The sequence below is a fragment of the Primulina eburnea genome, chromosome 15 (assembly GCF_022965805.1).
Source record: "Primulina eburnea isolate SZY01 chromosome 15, ASM2296580v1, whole genome shotgun sequence".
Taxonomy (NCBI): Eukaryota; Viridiplantae; Streptophyta; class Magnoliopsida; order Lamiales; family Gesneriaceae; genus Primulina; species Primulina eburnea.
The window spans coordinates 34,968,421-34,988,576 of record NC_133115.1 but is presented as its reverse complement, the minus strand read 5'-3'; the positions used below and the strand labels follow the sequence as shown (position 1 = coordinate 34,988,576).

The window sequence follows — 20,156 nt, the reverse complement described above, 5'->3', positions numbered from 1 at the left end:
TTGTAGCAAACATATACATTTAATATATGTATGTATCCAAATCCAGGTTTTACTAGGTATAACAAATAAAATATGTATTTTTTGAAATGATCTCACGTATCTATGTTTGTTAGATTTAATTCATATTTGAAATGAAAAATAATATTTTTGATATAAAACGTAATATTTTTTTATGGATCGAATCATAAAAGAGATCTGTTTCACAAAATCGTCATGATAATTTAAAGTGAAAGAGCAAAGAAAAATTTGTTTGTTTTTTAAGGTAAAATGTACAATAGGAAGCATGGAAGAGTGTAGCACACGCACACGAAAAATCGCGTGGTTGGGGAGTGTTGAGAAATGTCTCAAGCGGAACAAGCTCTGCGGAACTCAATGCTAAAGCTGTTCAATCTCCCATCAGAAATATATAAATACACCATAACTAAAAACTCCATGTACACTTCTTTCACCTCCAGGGAAAAAAAGAAAAAAAAAAAGAAAAAAAAGATTCAGCCCTTTTGTCATCTATCGTCTCCGCTTCTCTCTCTACCATCTCTCTCAACACTATTCCGTCTATGCCCTAGATCCACCCATGTCAAGCCATGAATCACTGCTGACCCAACTTTTCATCGATGCCTCATTGTCTTTTCAGTCACCAATTGTGATCCCTTTTCGGTTTTCTTATTGAATTTCCTTTTTGAGCGTCTGTATACATCATTGGTACATTTTCAGTTGTTGGGTATTCCTTGTGTTGAACTCTTTCTAAGAGTTCCTCCAAGTGTTTGTGCCAGTTAGTTGTGTCTTTATCAAGCGTTGGAGTTGGTTAATTTACGTTTCTGCTCAAACTGTATTGAATCCTGGCTTAAAGTTGGTTTCTTGGATGGATTTGATTGTTTGGAAGAAATGGAAGAAGAAAGGTTCCTGGGGTGACTAAATGTGTAAAGAAGTCCGATCTGGGAGATGAGTTGTTGGTGAATTGGGTTTACTTAGCGAGAATGGGTTGTATATGTGGTAGGCCCTATGCCATTGATGATAGTAATGAGAGTCCAAGGGAGAAGCCATCAGGTAAGGAATCTTCGGATTTGCGGGCTCCAAGGGCTGTTTCTTCTCGGAGGGAGGAGAATTCGAGGTTGAAGGATAGGTTGGATGGTAATAGTAATAGCAACGAGGGCGGGTTTATATTTGTAGACAAGCAAGTCAATGGTTCATCTAGGTTGTATGTAGAACAATTGGAGAAGAAGCGGGAGAAGGCCGAGTATGTAACTGCCGCACACCATCCTGGGGCGGGTATGGTTCCTAGAGCAATTGAAGGGGAAGAGGTAGCAGCTGGATGGCCACCATGGTTAGCTGCTGTGGCTGGCGAAGCTATTAAAGGGTGGGTCCCTAGGAGGGCAGACTCTTTCGAAAAGTTGGATAAGGTTAGGCTTTTGATGTTTTGTTTGTTGCATGTATCAAACTATTTTGAAATGTAACTTATATGACATTGTCTATGCTCGCTTGATTGAAACAGTGGATGATATACAAGTGCTATGTTTTAGATCCATTATCATCCATGGATATTAATGATATGAATGAACCAAAACAGTATGCCTTTGAAAGATGAAGTCCTTTTATGTTAACGAGTGATTCAATTAGCAGCTAATGTTTTTATATTCTTATTATTTTCAACTATGAATTGGATAACCGTATTCTCCAGTCTCCACCAACTTCAAATTCTGGAATGATGATAATGACTTGTCATCAATACAGCTGCATATTCTTATTAATTTGGGAGGCTAAACTCTGCTGTTTTAAACCCATTTTTTATTTTTAAAAACCCATGGAGTGGGTTTCATGTTTGGCCATTTTATGTCACTCCCAGACAAATTTATGTATGAACTATCTACGATCTTGAATCCTTTTTTGATAGTAATGCTGCACCGAACAGCGTAATCATGCGAATATTATGTGATGAATGTAGGAACTCTATCACAGTCTCATAGTGATTGAGAGCCAACAATTGTGTGGGTTTATAAAAAAATTCATACTCAACCACCTGACGTAACTCAAACACAAGCCATGTGTCCTGGAAAGCCGATGGTGCTACCCATAAGCTACTTGAGCACAACAATTGCATTTCCGAATCCTAATCAACGCGGAGTTATATTGACTTGTGTGTCATATAGTCTCTGCTTCTGGTCATATACGTGTGTTATCACAATTAAGTCGCAAATTATGCTACTTTAATCTGTATTTTCTTTCTTGTCTTCCACATGTTTGTAATGAAGTTTATGCATGTTCCTGTCACAAGCCGAAATTCTGTTTATGTATGATATTTTAATTTAAGTACATTGATGATATGTGCTCTTGCAAGATTACTCTCTGCTAATACTTATTTTTTCTTTGTGGCCTTCTTTTGTACAGATTGGCCAGGGTACTTACAGTAACGTTTATCGTGCCCGTGATCTTGATGCAGGGAAGGTTGTTGCTTTGAAGAAAGTGAGATTTGATAATCTGGAGCCAGAGAGCGTCCGCTTTATGGCGAGGGAAATTCACATTTTGCGCAGGCTTAACCATCCAAATATCGTTAAATTGGAAGGTCTAGTTACTTCACGGATGTCTTGCAGCTTGTATCTTGTTTTCGAGTATATGGAGCATGATTTGGCGGGACTTGCGTGCCGTCCTGGCCTCAGATTTACTGAACCTCAGGTGTGCGCAGATATCATGTATTTCCTACACTGCAATTGTATAATGAAAAGTTCTCTTTTTTGCTTCAAGAGTTGTGTTTTTACTTACATGCATTCTTCTGACCTTGAATCTCAGATTTGAAGGACCAAAACGGTTTTGTTCTTTGTTCCAGGTTAAGTGCTATACGCAACAACTTTTACGTGGGCTAGACCATTGCCATAGTCGTGGTATCCTTCATCGAGATATAAAAGGCTCAAACCTTTTGATTGACAATAATGGGATCCTGAAGATTGCAGATTTTGGTTTGGCTAGTTTCTTTGATCCTCAGCAAAGTCAACCACTAACCAGCCGTGTTGTGACGCTGTGGTATCGGCCACCAGAGCTTTTACTTGGAGCTACGCATTATGGTACTGCTGTAGATTTATGGAGTACTGGATGCATACTTGCTGAATTATATGCTGGCAAGCCTATCATGCCAGGAAGAACAGAGGTACATTATTGTTGTAGTTTCTCACTTTCAACTGTCATGAGGCGATGAAGTTCTTGTGAAGGTCTAATGATAGATAATTTATTTTTAGAGTAATTTTAAGTACAATGGCGGGGAAATCACAAATCTGGTTTTTCAGGTTGAGCAGTTGCATAAAATTTTTAAACTCTGTGGGTCACCTTCTGAGGAGTATTGGAGAAAATCGAAGTTGCCCCATGCAACAATTTTCAAACCCCAACAACCTTACAATCGTCATGTTGCCGAAACATTCAAAGATTTCCCTGCACCGGCATTAGCACTCATAGAGATCTTGCTGTCCATAGATCCTGCAGATCGTGGATCTACTGCCTCTGCTTTGAAGAATGAGGTAACATTTTCTACTTAATATTTTTTTAAGGTCACATATTGGAATGAGTCTGTAAACTGATTGTTTAAGAATTCTTACATTGTTTGTAACTCTTCTCGCAGTTCTTTACGGTAAGACCATATCCTTGCGATCCTTCAAGTTTACCGAAGTACCCTCCTAGCAAAGAGTTTGATGCTAAAGTACGAGATGAAGAAGCAAGAAGGTAGTTGTTCAAATTTGAAAGTTACTGTCTATTTTCAGATAATATAAATCTAAAAAATTATTGAATGTCTGGTAAATGTGTGGAACATGTAGACTAATAGCAGCTGGGAACAAAGTTCAAAGATATGACCTAGAAAAGAGAGGACCAAGAGAATCTCGTGCCGTACCCGCCCCTGATGCTAATGCTGAGTTAGTCTCATCTATGCAGGTAACTAACTATACGACCTGTCAAATATTGTTCCAATTTTTTACGCTGGTTGCAGAACACTATGATGGGTGTAATATTCTTGTATTTAATTATACAGCTAAGGCAACTTTGTCTTGAACTTGAGAAAATATTATTGATGTAAATTCCATCTTTATTCCATCAGAAAAGAAAGCATTTTTAAGATCAAACTTGAATTTTAAAATGTTTCCTACATCAAAAATTGTTTTTCTGAAGGCAATTATTATGATCACTTTTGTCTTGAACTGAATGCAGAAAACAGCAATATTTAGATGTGTATTAGGTTTTTTTGAAGGAGATGTAAAATATATTTCAATGAAGGGTGGTAGTAAAATGTGGACCTTTTTAAGTTATTATAGTTTTATTTGGCCTATTATTCTTGCTCCTTTTATGTGTTTGACCATCAGACAGCAGGTTCTTGAATCTGATCCTTGTGAAATTGCGTAAGCTCTGTATAGGCTTATATTTAAAGTACATCCAAAACTAATGTGTTTTTTGAATACAGAAAAGGCAAGGTCAGTCCAACCCCAAGAGCAGGAGTGAGATGTTTGACTCTCATTTTGAAGAAGCTGCATCTGGTTTTCCTATCGAACCACCGAGACCATCCCAATCTGTGGATGAAGCAAACAATGAGCCTCATGGAAATATCCACAAGAGAGCTTCCCATTCTGGGCCGTTGGTTAATCGAGCTGCCTGGGCAAAGGCCGGAAAGAACTTGGAAGATGCTCCGAAAAACCTGGCTGTGGCTGAGTTAACAGCCATGTCTGGTTTAGTTGCTGCAAGAAGGAGCATGCTGTCTGAAGAGCGTAGGGATAAATCTCTGCCTCAGCACGAAGTTCCAAAACTTATCGCCAGGTTTCCTGGATCATACAAAGAGGTTTCAAGTTCTGCAATGAGTCAAGTCCAGAAGAATCATTCAAGTGCCAATTCTCAGCAGCACGATGACGAAAGAACTAGCAACAATCCCGTACTTGTAAGTAGTCATATTATGTTTACTTTATGTGGCATAGCTATCGAAACATAGCTTGGGCTGTTGTACTTATAATAATAATCTCCCTCCAGCTCGGTTATGGGTCAAAGGGAAACAAAATTCACTACTCGGGACCGCTTCTGGTTCCTTCAGGCAAAGTGGATCAGATGTTGAAAGATAACGACCGCCAAATTCAAGAAGCTGTACGACGAGCTCGACTGGACAAGGCGAGGATGAGAAAACTCCAGGCTGATAGAAACCAGCTATCAACAAATTCATTATTTGTTTCAGGTCGTTGAACAAGAAAATTCAGTTGGAAACCATGGAAGAAGGAAGATGTCACCAAAATTATGGGTGAATCTTAATAATTAGTTTATTATTTTTTTGTTCTTGTGGAAAATGTGTGAGGGAGGAAATTGTTGTATAAATAGGGGGTGTAACTGCACTGTGCTGCAGAAGGTAGGTTGTGGCCAGTTCCCTCTAGTTTTAGAGTTCAATGGGAAATCCTTCCATTTTCTGGATTCTATTTGGCAGTCTTTTGCATCTGTATGGAGTATTCTTGTAAAGCTTATCATGATTTTTAAGTTTTAGTACTGCATAGTCTCTTGTGTAAATGTTCGGAGCTGTTGAAAACATGTGCTGGTCACAAAGCGTAGCTTATGTCTTTGGCAATTGTTCAGTCAGATTACATGCCATATGAGGTTTAAGCACTGACTTTTAAATTCTAACTATACAATTAATTTTTTTTATGTTAATTATTGTTCTTGTGAAGGAAAATATAAAAAGTTTAAAAAAGTATTTTTTGTGTGTTAAAGATGATATAATCATTTAAAAATTTAATTGTAATAATTTACATAAATTACATATTTATCACAATAGATTTTTATAATATTTTTTAAAATTAAATGAAGTGTTTTGTAATCTTATAGGTATTCAGGAATTTTTTTTGTTCACCAAGCATTGCACCATAAAAGCCCCTAATAATAATAGTAGAAATAAAAAACTTCAACTTGAAATTCAATACCAGATACTAATATGCAAAAAGCAATCCCAAGAAGAATTTGCACACGAAAACAGAAATTTCATTTCAATTATAAATAAATTTCTTATTTTATATATTTTTAATCCATTCAAAAGATTGTTGCACGTTTTACATTAATAAAAACAAAAGCAAGAAAGATGTCAATAAATGTAGAAAGTGAAATGAAAAAAATCCCAAAATAGTAAGATTTTTCGACGGTCCGTTTGATTTTTATGTTTATAAAATACATAAATTGCTTCCACATGTTAGAAATGGTTTCCACTTGTTGATAGCCAGCCTGATATGCAACCTTCTTGTTGGAGGGAATGCCGCCATAGCCTATTCTTGGAGAACTGATTTCCCCTTATCTACATTGTTTGTACTTATCCATTAAATTAAATTCCTGCAATTTGTTGTGCCCGAGATAAAGCAGAACTAAACACCGTGTCCGATTTCTGTTTATAATGACATTTTTTCTCACATTCATAGGTTGGAAGCTTATAATGAATAATGGGTTTTCCAAAGAGAGTAACTTTGCTTCTTTTTTGAATCAAAAAAAAAAAAAAACTTTGCTTCTTTTTATTTACGTCATCAGATTAGGTTAACGACTAACCAGTCTACAATTTTAACACAGACACACATAATTGATTATATAATATTTTATTGTGATTCAATTTCGACATCTTAGAGACTGTGTTGTTGGGAATTGAAGATACTGTGGACCACGTATCTGGAGTATAATTTTATCTTTTATTATTGGATTAAAACCATCAAATATAAAAATTTAAAATTTACATGTTGTTGCTACTTTTCATTTGAATTGGGGATTGGGAGCTTGAGGATGTGGATTAGCCACGTAGCCATGGGCAATGCACAGGAGATTGGAATTGGAGGGGGTGGAATGTGGCTGTAGATGATAACATAGCATCCATTTAGGGTTACCATAAAAAAGGATATAACGAGACTCGTTTTTTGACATTGTATACATTCATTTATACAGGTATCCATCAGGGGATTGTACATGAGGCCTGTGTTTTTTTAGCACCTATTTTGTGGTTTGGGTAGACGATCCAAACTCCTTTTTTTTTTTATATATATTTTTCCCTGGAAAAAATACCTTGGGGAGCAAACATGAGGCTCTGGTGTTTTCTAGAGATAAAAAAAGCGCACTGTTTTATTACTCCTGTTGAGCTTTGAAGAAAGAGTTAAGATTATCAGTTTGTGTGGTTCTCATGTGTTTGTTTGCTCCATCTGAAACTCCAACTAACTTAGGCCTCTCTCCCCTTTTCTCATATTGAGTACTGGGGCTGCTTTCTGTATCTCTTTTTCTTTCTGTGTTGCATATAGGACTTTTGTGGGTTATCTGAGTTACCAGTGTACCCTTATTTTGGTGAATTTGCTGGAAGGGACATTATCTGATGATGATCTTTGGGATGGGCTTTATCCTCGTTTGAATGAGTTACTTTAACGAAGATGCAAGTACATGTATAGACATAATCTAAGCTTTAGTATTTCGTGGCTATGACGTGCACTTGATCGAAATGGAGGTTTTGGTGGTGAGAGAACTTGTAAAAAGTTTGTGGATAGTATTATCGTGCTATATCGTTTGTGTATGCGATGGGATTCATGTAGGTACCCTTACAGGTGGATAATTATGGAAGGCTCGTCCGAGTCAAATTGGCAAAGGTCTGATAATTCTAGGGGGTTGAACTCTTCATCGTTACTGGATAGAAATCCCAGAACTTTTCAAGCAAGAACTGTCAGGTCGTCGGGAGGCAATGCATCCCATGAATCTGGTTTAGTATTAGTGAGAAAAGGGAGTGAACGAACCCTGTGGCCCTATATCAACGACAAAACTCAAGCTGGGGCAACCGAGGATGGTGACGCAGCTGGAGGTCGGAGCTTGGAATGCAATGATGTTAGCCTGAGACACTGGTTGGATAATCCCGAAAGGACGGTGGATGCCCTTGAATGCCTTCACATATTCTCTCAAATTGTAGATATTGTAAACCTGGCACATTCTCAGGGAATTGTTGTTCACAATGTCCGCCCCTCGTGCTTTATCATGTCTTCACTTAATCGTGTTTCTTTCATTGAATCTGCTTCTTGCTCGGATTCGGATTCTGACTCGATGGACTATGGAGAAAACAGTCAAACAGCTGAGTTTAAGGGTTCCGCTTCACCTTCATCCCATGATTTACACTCACACCTCCGATCAAGAAGTCAGTTAGGCATACAAGATTCTGGGCCCCCGACTGATGTTGTGAATCCCACTTCCCATATGAATTCGGATGCCAGTTGCATGCAATCATTATCAGGTCAGGCTTTGCAAGCCTCAGAAGTCATTGGGAACGAACGAACAGGTGATAAGAAGAATTCCTTTCCAATGAAACAAATATTGCTCAAAGAATCCAGTTGGTACAGCAGTCCAGAAGAGGTTGGCGACTGTAATAGTTCCTGTGCTTCTGATATCTATCAGCTTGGTGTCTTGCTCTTTGAGGTCAGTGGTAGGCAGTTCTTTGTGTGAAAAATTAGTACGAGTTTACCTTTCCGATGCTTGTCACCATCTTCCTGGTTTTCTTGGTGTTGATCTTTAATGAGTTAGATTTAGCGTGATGAATTTTTTTTATTTTAGGACGTTACTGATATAATTTTTTACTCGTGAGCTAGTTATTTTGCCCTTTTAATTCAATGGAAGAGAAAGTCACGACTATGGCAAGCCTGAGACACCGGGTCCTCCCTCCCCAGTTACTTCTCAAGTGGCCTAAAGAAGCTTCATTTTGCTTATGGTTGCTACATCCAGAGCCAAGTAGCAGACCAAAAATAGGGTGGGTTTTTGTCTGAGCATTTCCAATCCGTTGAAGCTTCAAGTTTTATTTTCCTTATTATTTGTATTCATTTATTTCCTGCAACATTATCTCCCTTTCATACGAAAAAGGTTTCTATTATCCACTTCAACAAGGCATATGTTTTTCTTTTGATAATGTATCTGGTTGAGTTAATTACGAGTTTTTTGTAATTCTTGTAGATATTGGGTAGTTTAGATACAGAAGTTCTTAGCTTTAAAAAGTACTTGAACTCTTGGACAGTGTGACTTTTTTAGAATTTATTTTTTAAATAATAAACAGTTTTATATTCGGTTGTTTAATGAAAAGAGTTTTTTTTCTTACTTCTATTTTAGGAATTAAACGAGCTTCTTTTGATATATTTTTTGAAATGAAGTTGGAGCAAAAGCCTAAAAGTCACATATTTCTATCTTCTAGCTTTTGTTTTTTTTTAAGCGTAGTTTTAGAGATGAAGACCCACCAGATGCTACCTGTTTTTGAACAGGGCATTTTGTAAAGATAAGGATTATTTCTAAAACGAGCTTCTCTATCTAAAGTGGCTCATTTTGTAGACTCGTAAATTACTTGCCTTGAGAGTACTATATGCATAAGAGTGCTAATATTGATTTATTGATGGGGAAATAGCAGAGTTGAGCTGTCTGTCCTCGTGAATTTGTGCATGCTTGAGCTGTTGCTTAAAAATATGAAAGCGAGAACATGCGCTTTGTCGAAACTGATTTAGATACTTCATTGCATTTGATATGCAATTACCTGCAGACAAATGCATTCTATTTTCACAGGAAAAATATAAAATGGGTGGATATGATAGTCATCAGACTGTTCATTTATATCGTCATACATGTTCAATCTTTCTAATTTCTATGATCAAGTGTGATTTCTATATAGCATATTTTTTTGTACATCAGACGGTCCCATTTTCACTAAACTCTGGTCCCATCTTCACTAAACTCTCCACAAATACTCTTCTCGGTGGATTTGTCTCGCAGATGCGTGTTCTGTTTCTAAGTTGTGTTTGACAGCCATGATACTCTCTTTCTGTTTGCAGTGAGTTGCTGCAAAGTGAGTTTTTGAATGCACCAAGAGATGGCATAGAAGAACGAGAAGCTGCCATAGACCTTCGAGAGAAGATAGAAGAGCAGGAGTTGTTGCTGGAGTTTCTTCTGCTACTGCAACAAAGGAAGCAGGATACTGCAGATACCTTGAACGAAACCATATCCATAATGTCTTCTGACATAGAAGAAGTCTCAAATCTGCAGACAGCTCTTAGAATAAAAGGAGGCCAAAAATTAGAGTTGGCTGAGAATTCCACCTCAGGTTGCCAGTCAATTAGCATTACTGGCGCTGATGATTCTGGTAGTTCAGGTTCTAGAAAGAGAATTAGGCAGGGCCTTTGTGACAGCAACCCAGGTGAAACTTCCCACCGTGCAGATGAACATCAAAAGTTAGAGATGCCTTCTGGATATCAGGGGAACGATCTCTCCAAAAATTCTAGACTGATGACTAATATTAGGAAACTGGAATCAGCTTACTTTTTAACGAGACGCATGGCTGCCAAACCACGAGGCAGATCATTGGTCAGAAATTTTCCTGTTAATAGTGATGGTAGAGGATCTATTTCTGCAACTGAAAGAAGTTCCATCAGTAATCCATCATCAAAAGAAAGGTGCAATGAGCAGAAGCAAAGTGGGTGGATAAACACATTTCTTGAAGGCCTATGCAAGTATCTATCTTTTAGTAAGCTCAAAGTTAAAGCAAACTTAAAGCAAGGGGATCTCTTAAATTCCTCCAACCTCGTATGCTCCCTTAGTTTTGACCGTGATGGGGAGTTTTTTGCGACCGCTGGTGTAAACAAGAAGATAAAAGTTTTTGAATACAATTCAATCTTAAATGAAGAACGTGATATTCACTATCCTGTGGTAGAAATGGCAAGTAGATCGAAGCTCAGCAGCATATGTTGGAACGGCTACATTAAAAGTCAGATTGCTTCAAGTAACTTTGAAGGGGTGGTGCAGGTAAGTTTGATATTAAATGTGTAAATCTGTTCCACTTACTCTTCCAGTGATTAATTGTGTTGTGATCAAGTCTCTCTGGATATACCTTCAGGTGTGGGATGCCATGAGAAACCAAATTTTCATGGAAATGAGAGAACATGAGCGTCGTGTGTGGTCTGTAGACTTTTCAGTGGCTGATCCAACCATGCTGGCTAGCGGGAGTGATGATGGTACCGTTAAGCTCTGGAATATCAATCAGGCAATTCTATTTTTGCACTTGGTGGATGTGAGCTTTGAAACTAAATGTACTAAAGCATCTAGTTATCATTGCTGCATGAAGTAAATTGTAGAAATGTAACAAGTTAATTTTCTTGCTTCAATTGCCACCGCAGGGAGCAAGTGTCGGTACCATTAAGACAAAGGCCAATGTCTGCTGTGTTCAATTTCCCACTGACTCCGGTCGCTCCCTTGCATTTGGTTCAGCAGATCATATGATATATTACTATGATCTTCGTAACTCAAAAATTCCCCTTTGCACTCTAGTTGGTCATAACAAAACAGTGAGTTACGTGAAGTTCATAGATTCAACAACTCTTGTGTCTGCATCCACGGATAACACACTAAAGCTCTGGGATTTGTCCATGAACACAGCAAGAGTTATCGATTGTCCTCTGCAGTCATTCACTGGCCACCTTAATGTAAAGGTGTGGTGTTTCTTGTTTTTTCTTTTAATGGTAGTACCATAAATAGAGGACACCATTATTCGAAATGTTAATGCATGATTAGTTGATTACTCACAAAAAATTTCTGGGACAGTAGTCAGGTACTCAGGTTCAAGTTCCATTATTTTGTTGTCGATTCAGTATCTCTTTGATATTTCCCCACCCAATTCTAATGCCCAGATATTGCAGTTAACAAAATTATAATAAGTTTGACACTGATGGATAGATCACCCATTTTTCAGAATTTTGTTGGTTTGTCTGTATCTGAAGGCTACATTGCAACTGGCTCAGAAACAAATGAGGTATTTTACGTGGTGCTGTATATTGATACTTGCTATACAATCTGCTTTTCGTCTTTTAATTTTTAATTAGTAACTACATATATGCTTTCCTATGTAGTTCTTTCTAGTTAACTGCTGCTGATAATTTTTCGTTCAAGAACTGCTACTCTTGCTTGTAACAGACTTCTCTAAACATGTTTTACGCCATGCCCTCTTCTTGTGACCAAAAAAAGAAAATAAATTGACAATGATTTTAAAAAGAGTCACGGAGGTAACATCTATGCCTTGTTGATTTGTTCGGGTGTGGTTGAGATGGGGACAATTACCTGTGGTGGTGACTAGTGAGGCCCCGATCTTTACGATGTTTTTGATTCCCGGCAAGATAAATCAATTGAGAGGACTTAAAGAAGTCACTCACCTATCATGCATAGGGCTCCATGCGCACACAATTACAAGTAAATAGCGATGTAGGACGCTTAGTTTTCTTCCAAAGCTGAATTGTCATTTCACCGATCATGTTCGGTATTGTCTTGTCCGGTTAACAGGATGATAGGTGATTATTTATCGAATAATAAATCATTTGATTTTATAGGATAAGAAAGAAAGTAGAACAATTAATTAGTAAACCGAACATAGGATGAAGATGTATTAGAAATCTATCATTATTTCATTAGCATCCTATCAACTGAAACAAATGATGTCGTCAAGGGTAAATGGGATAGTACTAGCTTACATCTTTGAGAGTGGGATAGAAGAGGATAAGTAGGGATACTGGAAAGAGGCCATTGGCTTGAAGTGGGCACAGGAATGATGATTAATTCTTGGGGCGACCATCGGTCACATGGGTTGAGCCAAATGCATGTGTTTTAATGACCCTTATTGATAGATGAAAGGCTCCCGATACAAGAGGGTTCAGTGGCATGGAGTTTTAGAAGAGAGAAACTAGATTCCATAAATAAGATGGTTGGATTAAATCCATTATATTAAGCGTTTATTTTCAAAAAATTCATGATATAGTTCTCGGGAAGTTATCGTCCAGACCAGTCTTTGCTGGTCGCGTCACTTAAAAAACAGCTAGTCCTAGCATATTTGGTACAGATGGTCTGGGAAAGAAGTTTCTACATTTCTTTCTCTCTCTCACAGCAGTTAGGCAGTACCGCAGAAGAAATTTCAATAAGATGTATAAGTGGCATAGTTATTCGGGAGAGAGATATTATATTCATCACGACCCTCAGCTAACGCCTCTCAAATCTTTTTCACTGAATATTACATTGTCTTTCTTCTCTCTAATTTATTTATATCCATGCAGGTTTTTGTTTATCACAAAGCATTTCCCATGCCCACACTAACATACAGATTTAATAGCATGGATCCACTTTCCGGTGATGAAGTGGATGATACCACACGGTTCATTTCTTCTGTATGTTGGCGCAGCCAGTCCTCCACGTTAGTTGCTGCAAATTCTATGGGAAATATTAAGCTTCTGGAGATGGCTTGACTACTAGAACTATTCGGAAAACTTCCACAATCCACTCAGAGTAGTTGATGCTGGGGTGATGGTGCATTGAGAAAAAAAATTGCTGTAGCTTTTGTAATGGACATGATTTTAATACGGATAATGAGATTCATATTTTTGATTGAATGTGTATATATAAAGATTAGAAAGGATAAGGGTGAGGCGAATATATAATATATATTGATATATATTGATATATCCTTGTATAGTCTCAACACATGGTTCTTGATCTTCACTTAAAAGACAAATTTTATTGGCGTTTGTACTGCTGGTGAAATCATAATGCGTATTTTATTTTATGGAAACGTGAGAATGGCCCTCTTAAAATATAACTGTATGCCGAGAAAGATATAAATCGATTTTCATAAAGAATATTGTGCAACATCTGATTAGGAAGAGCCTACAAAAATGTGGCTAAGTGGCGTGTGAGTGTAATATAATGCATCAATGGAGCTTGCCATGTAACTAGTAGTATTTTCGATCTATAATGTCCAGGAGCAAGAATGATACAAGAAATCTATCCGCACTGGTTCTGTCTGAATTTTGGTGACAAAACCAGTTTACCTATAAGTCTTCCAAGCCTTTCAGCACCAGGACCTGGTCTAAGCTTCGTTACATTCCCGACCTTAGTACACCGTGGTTTTCCTGCGCACCAGCCACCAGGCGTAAAGCTCCCATTTTTTCGCCTCAGCAGTTCTCTGTCAATTTTGTCCAAGACAGGAGAATCCCTTTTGAATTTACGTGCGAAGGCAGCATTACTAGCATAAATTTTATAAGTGTCGTTGAGGGACAGAGTGTGGGGGTGTTGTTGCGGCGGATTATCCCAAGAAATATAGTGCATGTCATGGTTTACAACAGTCGAAGCAAATTCGGGGGCGTTACAGATGACAGTCTGAAAATAGCCTTCTGGGGAGGAAACAAAGTTGGAGTAATACATGAGCAGAGTTCTGGGAAGATTATCCCAACCCCATATGCAGTATTCGACAAATGAGCGTGATAAGATCATCCAAGCTGAGCCTGCAAATGGCGATAAAACTCTACGTTATAGACATATGTGCACAAAATTTTTATCTGCTAACAATTGAGAAATGTCGTATTTAATATTTCACCGAGTCTGAAAAAACAGATGCAAGAACTAACCAGTAAACAGTTTAAATGCTGTAGGTAAATTTCTCTTGGGAGAAACCCAAAATACGTCGGACTTTGTTTTCTGGTAGAGTCCTGGATCAACAATCAATGGCATCGCCCTTTTGTTCCTGCAACCAAGACATTTTGCATTACTAAGCTTCCATTGCCTCATCTTCTCAACACCAAACAATCCAACTTAATACACAGAAAACTTACGCTTTCCAGCCTAAATTGCTTGTGTGTTCGACAAAATTAAGCTCTCTTTTCAAATCAGAAAATGTGCGAAGAAGATCTGCGAGAACGACAAATTAGTCATATTTCAAGAAATTCTTGCACGAAGATATAAATCACAGATTCCTTGTAACATCCCAGGAAGAACTCAAAAACTCACCATCTTGAGTCACCAACGGATAATCTGAAGCACTGAGATTAATAAACCAGTCCCAATCTTTATGTCTCTTCAAAAGAATAGCACAAGCGTGAAGAGTACTAGCAACCATGGTGGGGCCTCTATAAGTAACCATATTCGCTTTGCTGTTCATAAAAACATTCCCAACTTTCGCAAAAAGAGTATGATTTTCGACCCTAGACTGGAGCTCCAATCTCTCCTCTGGAGGAGACTCGAGATCAAGATGAACGACATAATAATTCCATGGATGATACAAAGAGTGAAGAGTCCTCCAAAGTTTCTCCAAATCGCCTTTAGAACCAGATATTAAATAAGCAAACTTGGGAACTGAAGGACGAGCTGGAGGGGGTGGAGCTCGATTAAGCTTTGCTTCAGCAAAATAAGGGTCGCTTTGATTGTTCGTTAAACGAGAAGGGAATATCGAAAAAACCGAATTGATTGAGTTCAAGGAGGAAACGAGCCCCATATTGAAGGAGGTGGCAAGAAGCAAAATGAATACTAACGAGCTTATAACAAGAGGGAACATCCACTTCTTCTTCTCCATATTCATGTACCCCATTGCTAAAGCTTGTGATCATGAAAGCTAACAAGAAATTCTCATCACAACTGAATTGTGATATCTGTTATATTCGTACAAAAGATTTGAACGCAAAAGTGATTTATAATGGTGGGTTGTTGACCCCTATTGTAGCACCGACTGCTGAAACATGAATCAAAGAGTTCTTTGATCGGAACGGAGAAATGTATTATGTTAAAAGGAATCTAGATACAAAAAAGATCAAAATTTTAGTCATTGTTGAATCATAAGTTACCTTATACAATTACGAAAGACCCTTCAAACATAGCAAATGACTAAAACAAAATACATTTCTGCACTATTATATTACAAATAAACATCATTTGGCCCAAAGCCAAAAAAATATAGTAAAAATTATTCATCTTAAAATATTATTCTTCTGTGCGTACGGCCGAGGAATTGAGCAGAAAAGACATGAATACTGCATCAATATAATCGAAACAGCAAACGCTCACAGTCAATCAGAACTAATTTAACAAAAAAAAAAACATCTGTATTATCTCAATCAACTCATATGCGAGAAGTTTTCAATAGGACTCGATGATGAAAACCCAAATCTCAAATCCAAAACACAATATAAATCTTGAAAAATTAGCAAACAGTTCACCGACAGAACAGAACAGCAACCAGAGAATTATATCGACGGCAAGGCACAAATTCCAAATCGTTCGTTTAGATCACTCAATCTACGATCTAATCAACCCACAATCCCAGAAAAAAGAGGGAGAAAAAACATATCAGTTACAACAGCAATCGCAAGAAGTTCAATAAACTTGAATATCAAAACATCAACCATAAAAGTAAGCATGAATCTGTATTACAAGGAAACACTACAAGTACGTCAGCGACAAATCGAATATGCAATCACCAGCTAAAACCATACAATTCTAATTAAAAAAAGCCGAACCTTTATGTTATGTTATTTATTGCCTCACGTTGGTTAAAAAAGCATCCGTGTCCCACGTATATTGTGTATGGGGAGAAAGATCTCGAGGACAGGAAGAAATAGAGCTGTTTGAGTGAAAAAAAACATTCTAAAAAATGGTGGGTTTGAGTTGTTCTTCAATATTACAATCTAAAGATTGCAGTGATCACGAAATTTCAGGGAGCGCTTCGTGCGTGTAATTCTGTTACTACTTTGTAGGAGGAAGAAGGATAGGACCAATTAAAAAAGATGATAAAATCAGAGAAAACTATATATTTTGAACCTGTAAATTAGATTGGATTAGATATGGGAACGCAATGAATCCTGGTGGTGTGCTATTCGGTTTGACCCCACGTCTTCTTCTTCATTGATGACTTCATTCCGTGGACTTGCAAAATTTAAAGGTCTGCTTCTCCTATTTCCTATTACCTATTACCTATCTCCTGTCAGAGCAGTAAGAGTTGATATTTACCATTATTATTATTATTATTATTATTTTTTATTTGACATATATTTATACATAAAATAAAATATAAATAAATCAAATACAGTGTAAATATCACATCTCTTTGTTTATTATTTGTGCTAATATCACATCTCTTTGTCAAATTCTTAGAATGTTTTATATTTTTCCATTTCTAAATATATATATATATATATATATTCTTAACCAGTAATTATTATTTAATTGAGTTCGTTTTGTTTACAATTCTTGGATTGCTTTGATTCTATATATTTTATTTAAAGGGACCCAGGAATTCATTTCTGAGGATGCCATTGAGTTTGGGAAAAGATTTTATCGATAATAATAGTGGTGGAGTCAATGATCTGATTTAAAATTTTGTTAGTGGTTGAGGTTGGTACATTTGTTATTATTAAACTCAGTATGGTTCTTGTTAACGAAAATATGCAATTACACAATTTTTTAGATGAAATCATCTCTCACGTGTTAATTTTGTGTAATAGATCTTATATCCGACTTATGGAAAAAAATATTGTTTTTATGTGAAAATTATTACTTTTTATTGTAAGTATAGATCGAGTCGACTCGACTCACGGATAATATTCATGAGGAGTGAGTCTCATGTGGGACCGTCTCACGGATCTTAATCTGTGAGACGGGTCAACTCTACCCATATTTACAATAAAAAGTAATATTCTTAGCATAAAAAGTAATATTTTTTCATGGATGACCCAAATAAGATATCTGTTTCACAAATACGATCTGTGGGACCGTCTCACACAAATTTTTGCCATTCATGAGTCATGTTCTTTAATTTGTCGCAATTTATTTATTTTATTAATGAATAAAAAATATGTATTTGGGTGGTAATCATATTTTTAATTCTAAATGTTAGGATCGAGTTAGAGTTTATTCATACATTTAGAGGGATAAATAAACTCTTTAAAAGATTTTCCGATTAAAAAAACTACAATAGCTCATTCTTGAAATGTTCAAAAATAAATCTAATATCGAGAAATTAAATTGAGTTTAGTTATAAAATCAAACATGAGAAACTCAAAATAACCCCTCAAAAAATCGATTAAATATTTTGAAAAGTATTTAAAATTTATGCAAGTTGAAGTAATAAGATTAATATGGTATATTCTGTATGTAATATTTTGGTATCTGAAACACGTAAAATGATTCAACTATGCCTATAAAAACAATAGCATAAATAAGTAAATGCGATAAATAAATATGTACGAAATTTATTTATAGATGTTCGGATATTAACATATCATATATCACTCATTCTTCCCCTTTGAATAATTCAATAGATGAATTTAATTTTTACAACCATTTGTACAATCTCATTTTGACTTATGACTTATCCATTGTCTAATTAAAACTCTTAGTATAATCTCAATTTTAGGCTACAACATCGCAATCTGCATAATGTTTAACGTCTTTTATGTAAAGACTACAAACACAATTTTTAATGTGTGAAGTCTATCACTCAACTAAATTTTTGAACTCATCTCTCTTGTGTATGTGAGTAATTGTGAGTGTGAGTAAATTAATCTATTACGGAACATAATCTCAAATGTATCCTCACACACAATGGAAAAAACTATCATCAAGCTAATATATATATATATATATATATATATATATATATATATATATATATATATATATATATATATATATATATATAGACTCTCACTTTTGGCTTGCTCTCATTTTTGCTAATTTTTTAATGTAGACTGCTCATGTTTTGAATACCCTTCAAAATCTTGTATGTGATCTTCAAGATTTTGTATACATAGCTTCCAAGATTGGTATATACGTTAGACACTAAAATATGACTGTTGGAAATGTTATGTAATGTTTTTAACATTGTAACGACCATATTTGACTTTCTGACAAGTTGCTGGTGTGGTTCGGTTCCAGGAGCAAAATAGTTGAATGAATGAACCAGTCGGATGAGCAAAACAGTTGAGTGAAACGTGGAATGGTCCGTGAATATATATCTCTTGATTCGTTTATTTTTGGGTAAAGTGATGAACATGAAAGTTGTAGTCATTTTCTTAACATTCCATATAATTGAAAAGCATTTCAATTTCGAGTACATATGAGATAGGTAGTCTGAAAATACTAGGCTGTGTACACGCTTGCACTTTTTCTACAACTTGCGTAGAACTAGCAATTTTATTGCAAATTATCAGCTTCTTAAATTTCGATTTAGACTTCAACATTTGAATATGATTTGTCGATCATTGTCATATCTTTACAACGGATGTTGAATTGTTTCATTATGATAACTGAATTGAGAGATATTGTCAAAATACAAGAGATGGTTTGTCGAGCCGTCTTGCTCGTGGATGTTTAGCCTGTCGGATCTTGCAACAACTATTTTTCGTCTATAACACACGAATTCGCTCAACTGGCCTGAGATACGATTTCTAGATTTTTAAGTTGACTTTCCAACCGTTTTGGCCGCTAGTCATTTGGATTATAGATTTATGAGATATTATTGAAATACTTGACATCTCACATTTTCATATTGACTTCGTTTAAGTTTTAGCTTGTCAAATCTCTTAACTTGACATCTTGAAATTAACACTTGAGTGAATATATTATAAACATAAAAACATGTTTTATTATAATCAAAATCAAGATTGCTGGCGTTTCCGCAACTCAAAAAGAAACAAACATAAGTAACTACATGGGAGAAATACTTGACTTGTTAATAAAACTAACGGAGATGTGCGTGTTCAATAAAAAATAATAAGAATGAATTAATTTAAAAACAATTTTAAAAAGTTATAATTTTTTTATATTCAAATGGTAGGAGATAAAAAAAATTATTATAATATAATAAAATCATATAGTTAATATGATTAGATGGAGGGTGATTTAGGCAAATTCAAAATTACACGATGACCGCGTATGATTTTTATAGGTTGCAATTGTCATTATTTTTAAAATCAAACCGGTCGGTTCCACCAAGAACGAGGCACGGGTCCGACACGAACCTAGTATAAAAATTAATTTTACGGTCAAACTGATCAAGAATCGGTGAACCGTTTAAAACCGATCCGACCTATTCAACCACTTTTAAAATATTTTTTAAAAAATTACTTTTTTATAATTTGATTTTTTTCATATATTTATATTTTAAATTTTATTTTTAGCTATAAATGTGATTAATTCGAATTTAAATTTTGTTAAAAATATTATTTTAGTAATAATAGAAGTTATTTTGATTTCTTTATGTTTAAAAAGTACATATAATTATGTTTGATTATATATGTGTTTAGATTTTAAAATTTGGTATATATTTTTACTATTTATATACATATTTAAGATTATAGAATTTAAAAATATTTTTTACT

The 20,156-nt window shown here is 35.9% G+C and overlaps 3 protein-coding genes across 11 annotated transcripts; 2 read left to right on the top strand and 1 right to left on the bottom strand.

Moving 5' to 3' along the window:
* The first annotated feature begins 411 nt into the window (after positions 1-411).
* LOC140813656 (probable serine/threonine-protein kinase At1g54610) lies at positions 412-5,569 on the top strand. 2 transcript variants are annotated; one of them, XM_073172281.1, is made up of 9 exons: positions 412-727; positions 759-1,397; positions 2,383-2,667; positions 2,819-3,136; positions 3,273-3,500; positions 3,602-3,702; positions 3,795-3,909; positions 4,433-4,900; positions 4,990-5,569. In XM_073172281.1, exons 2-9 carry the CDS (start codon positions 975-977, stop codon positions 5,194-5,196), a joined length of 2,145 nt encoding a protein of 714 aa, XP_073028382.1. In that variant the 5' UTR covers positions 412-727; positions 759-974; the 3' UTR covers positions 5,197-5,569. The 2 variants fall into 2 exon arrangements, with proteins under 2 accessions (XP_073028382.1, XP_073028381.1); XM_073172280.1 differs by having other exon boundaries at positions 412-1,397.
* A 959-nt stretch (positions 5,570-6,528) lies between these two features.
* On the top strand, positions 6,529-13,481 carry LOC140813435 (protein SPA1-RELATED 4-like). Of its 3 annotated transcripts, none has more exons than XM_073171897.1 (7): positions 6,530-8,418; positions 8,589-8,746; positions 9,810-10,776; positions 10,868-11,041; positions 11,148-11,459; positions 11,720-11,779; positions 13,068-13,481. In XM_073171897.1, the coding sequence occupies exons 1-7, from the start codon at positions 7,531-7,533 to the stop codon at positions 13,254-13,256; spliced, it is 2,748 nt and encodes a 915-aa protein (XP_073027998.1). In that variant the 5' UTR covers positions 6,530-7,530; the 3' UTR covers positions 13,257-13,481. The 3 variants fall into 3 exon arrangements, with proteins under 3 accessions (XP_073028000.1, XP_073027998.1, XP_073027999.1); XM_073171898.1 differs by having other exon boundaries at positions 6,534-8,418; positions 10,868-11,014; positions 13,068-13,480; XM_073171899.1 differs by lacking the exons at positions 11,720-11,779; positions 13,068-13,481 and having other exon boundaries at positions 6,529-8,418; positions 10,868-11,060; positions 11,148-11,416.
* A 139-nt stretch (positions 13,482-13,620) lies between these two features.
* On the bottom strand, positions 13,621-16,734 carry LOC140813657 (beta-glucuronosyltransferase GlcAT14A-like). Of its 6 annotated transcripts, none has more exons than XM_073172284.1 (5): positions 16,597-16,734; positions 14,794-15,573; positions 14,619-14,694; positions 14,415-14,530; positions 13,621-14,291 (listed from the first exon to the last, which is right to left on the bottom strand). In XM_073172284.1, exons 2-5 carry the CDS (start codon positions 15,368-15,370, stop codon positions 13,792-13,794), a joined length of 1,269 nt encoding a protein of 422 aa, XP_073028385.1. In that variant the 5' UTR covers positions 15,371-15,573; positions 16,597-16,734; the 3' UTR covers positions 13,621-13,791. The 6 variants fall into 6 exon arrangements, with proteins under 6 accessions (XP_073028385.1, XP_073028388.1, XP_073028384.1 ...); XM_073172287.1 differs by having other exon boundaries at positions 14,794-15,511; positions 16,597-16,720; XM_073172283.1 differs by having other exon boundaries at positions 16,296-16,715.
* Between the last annotated feature and the right edge of the window lie 3,422 nt (positions 16,735-20,156).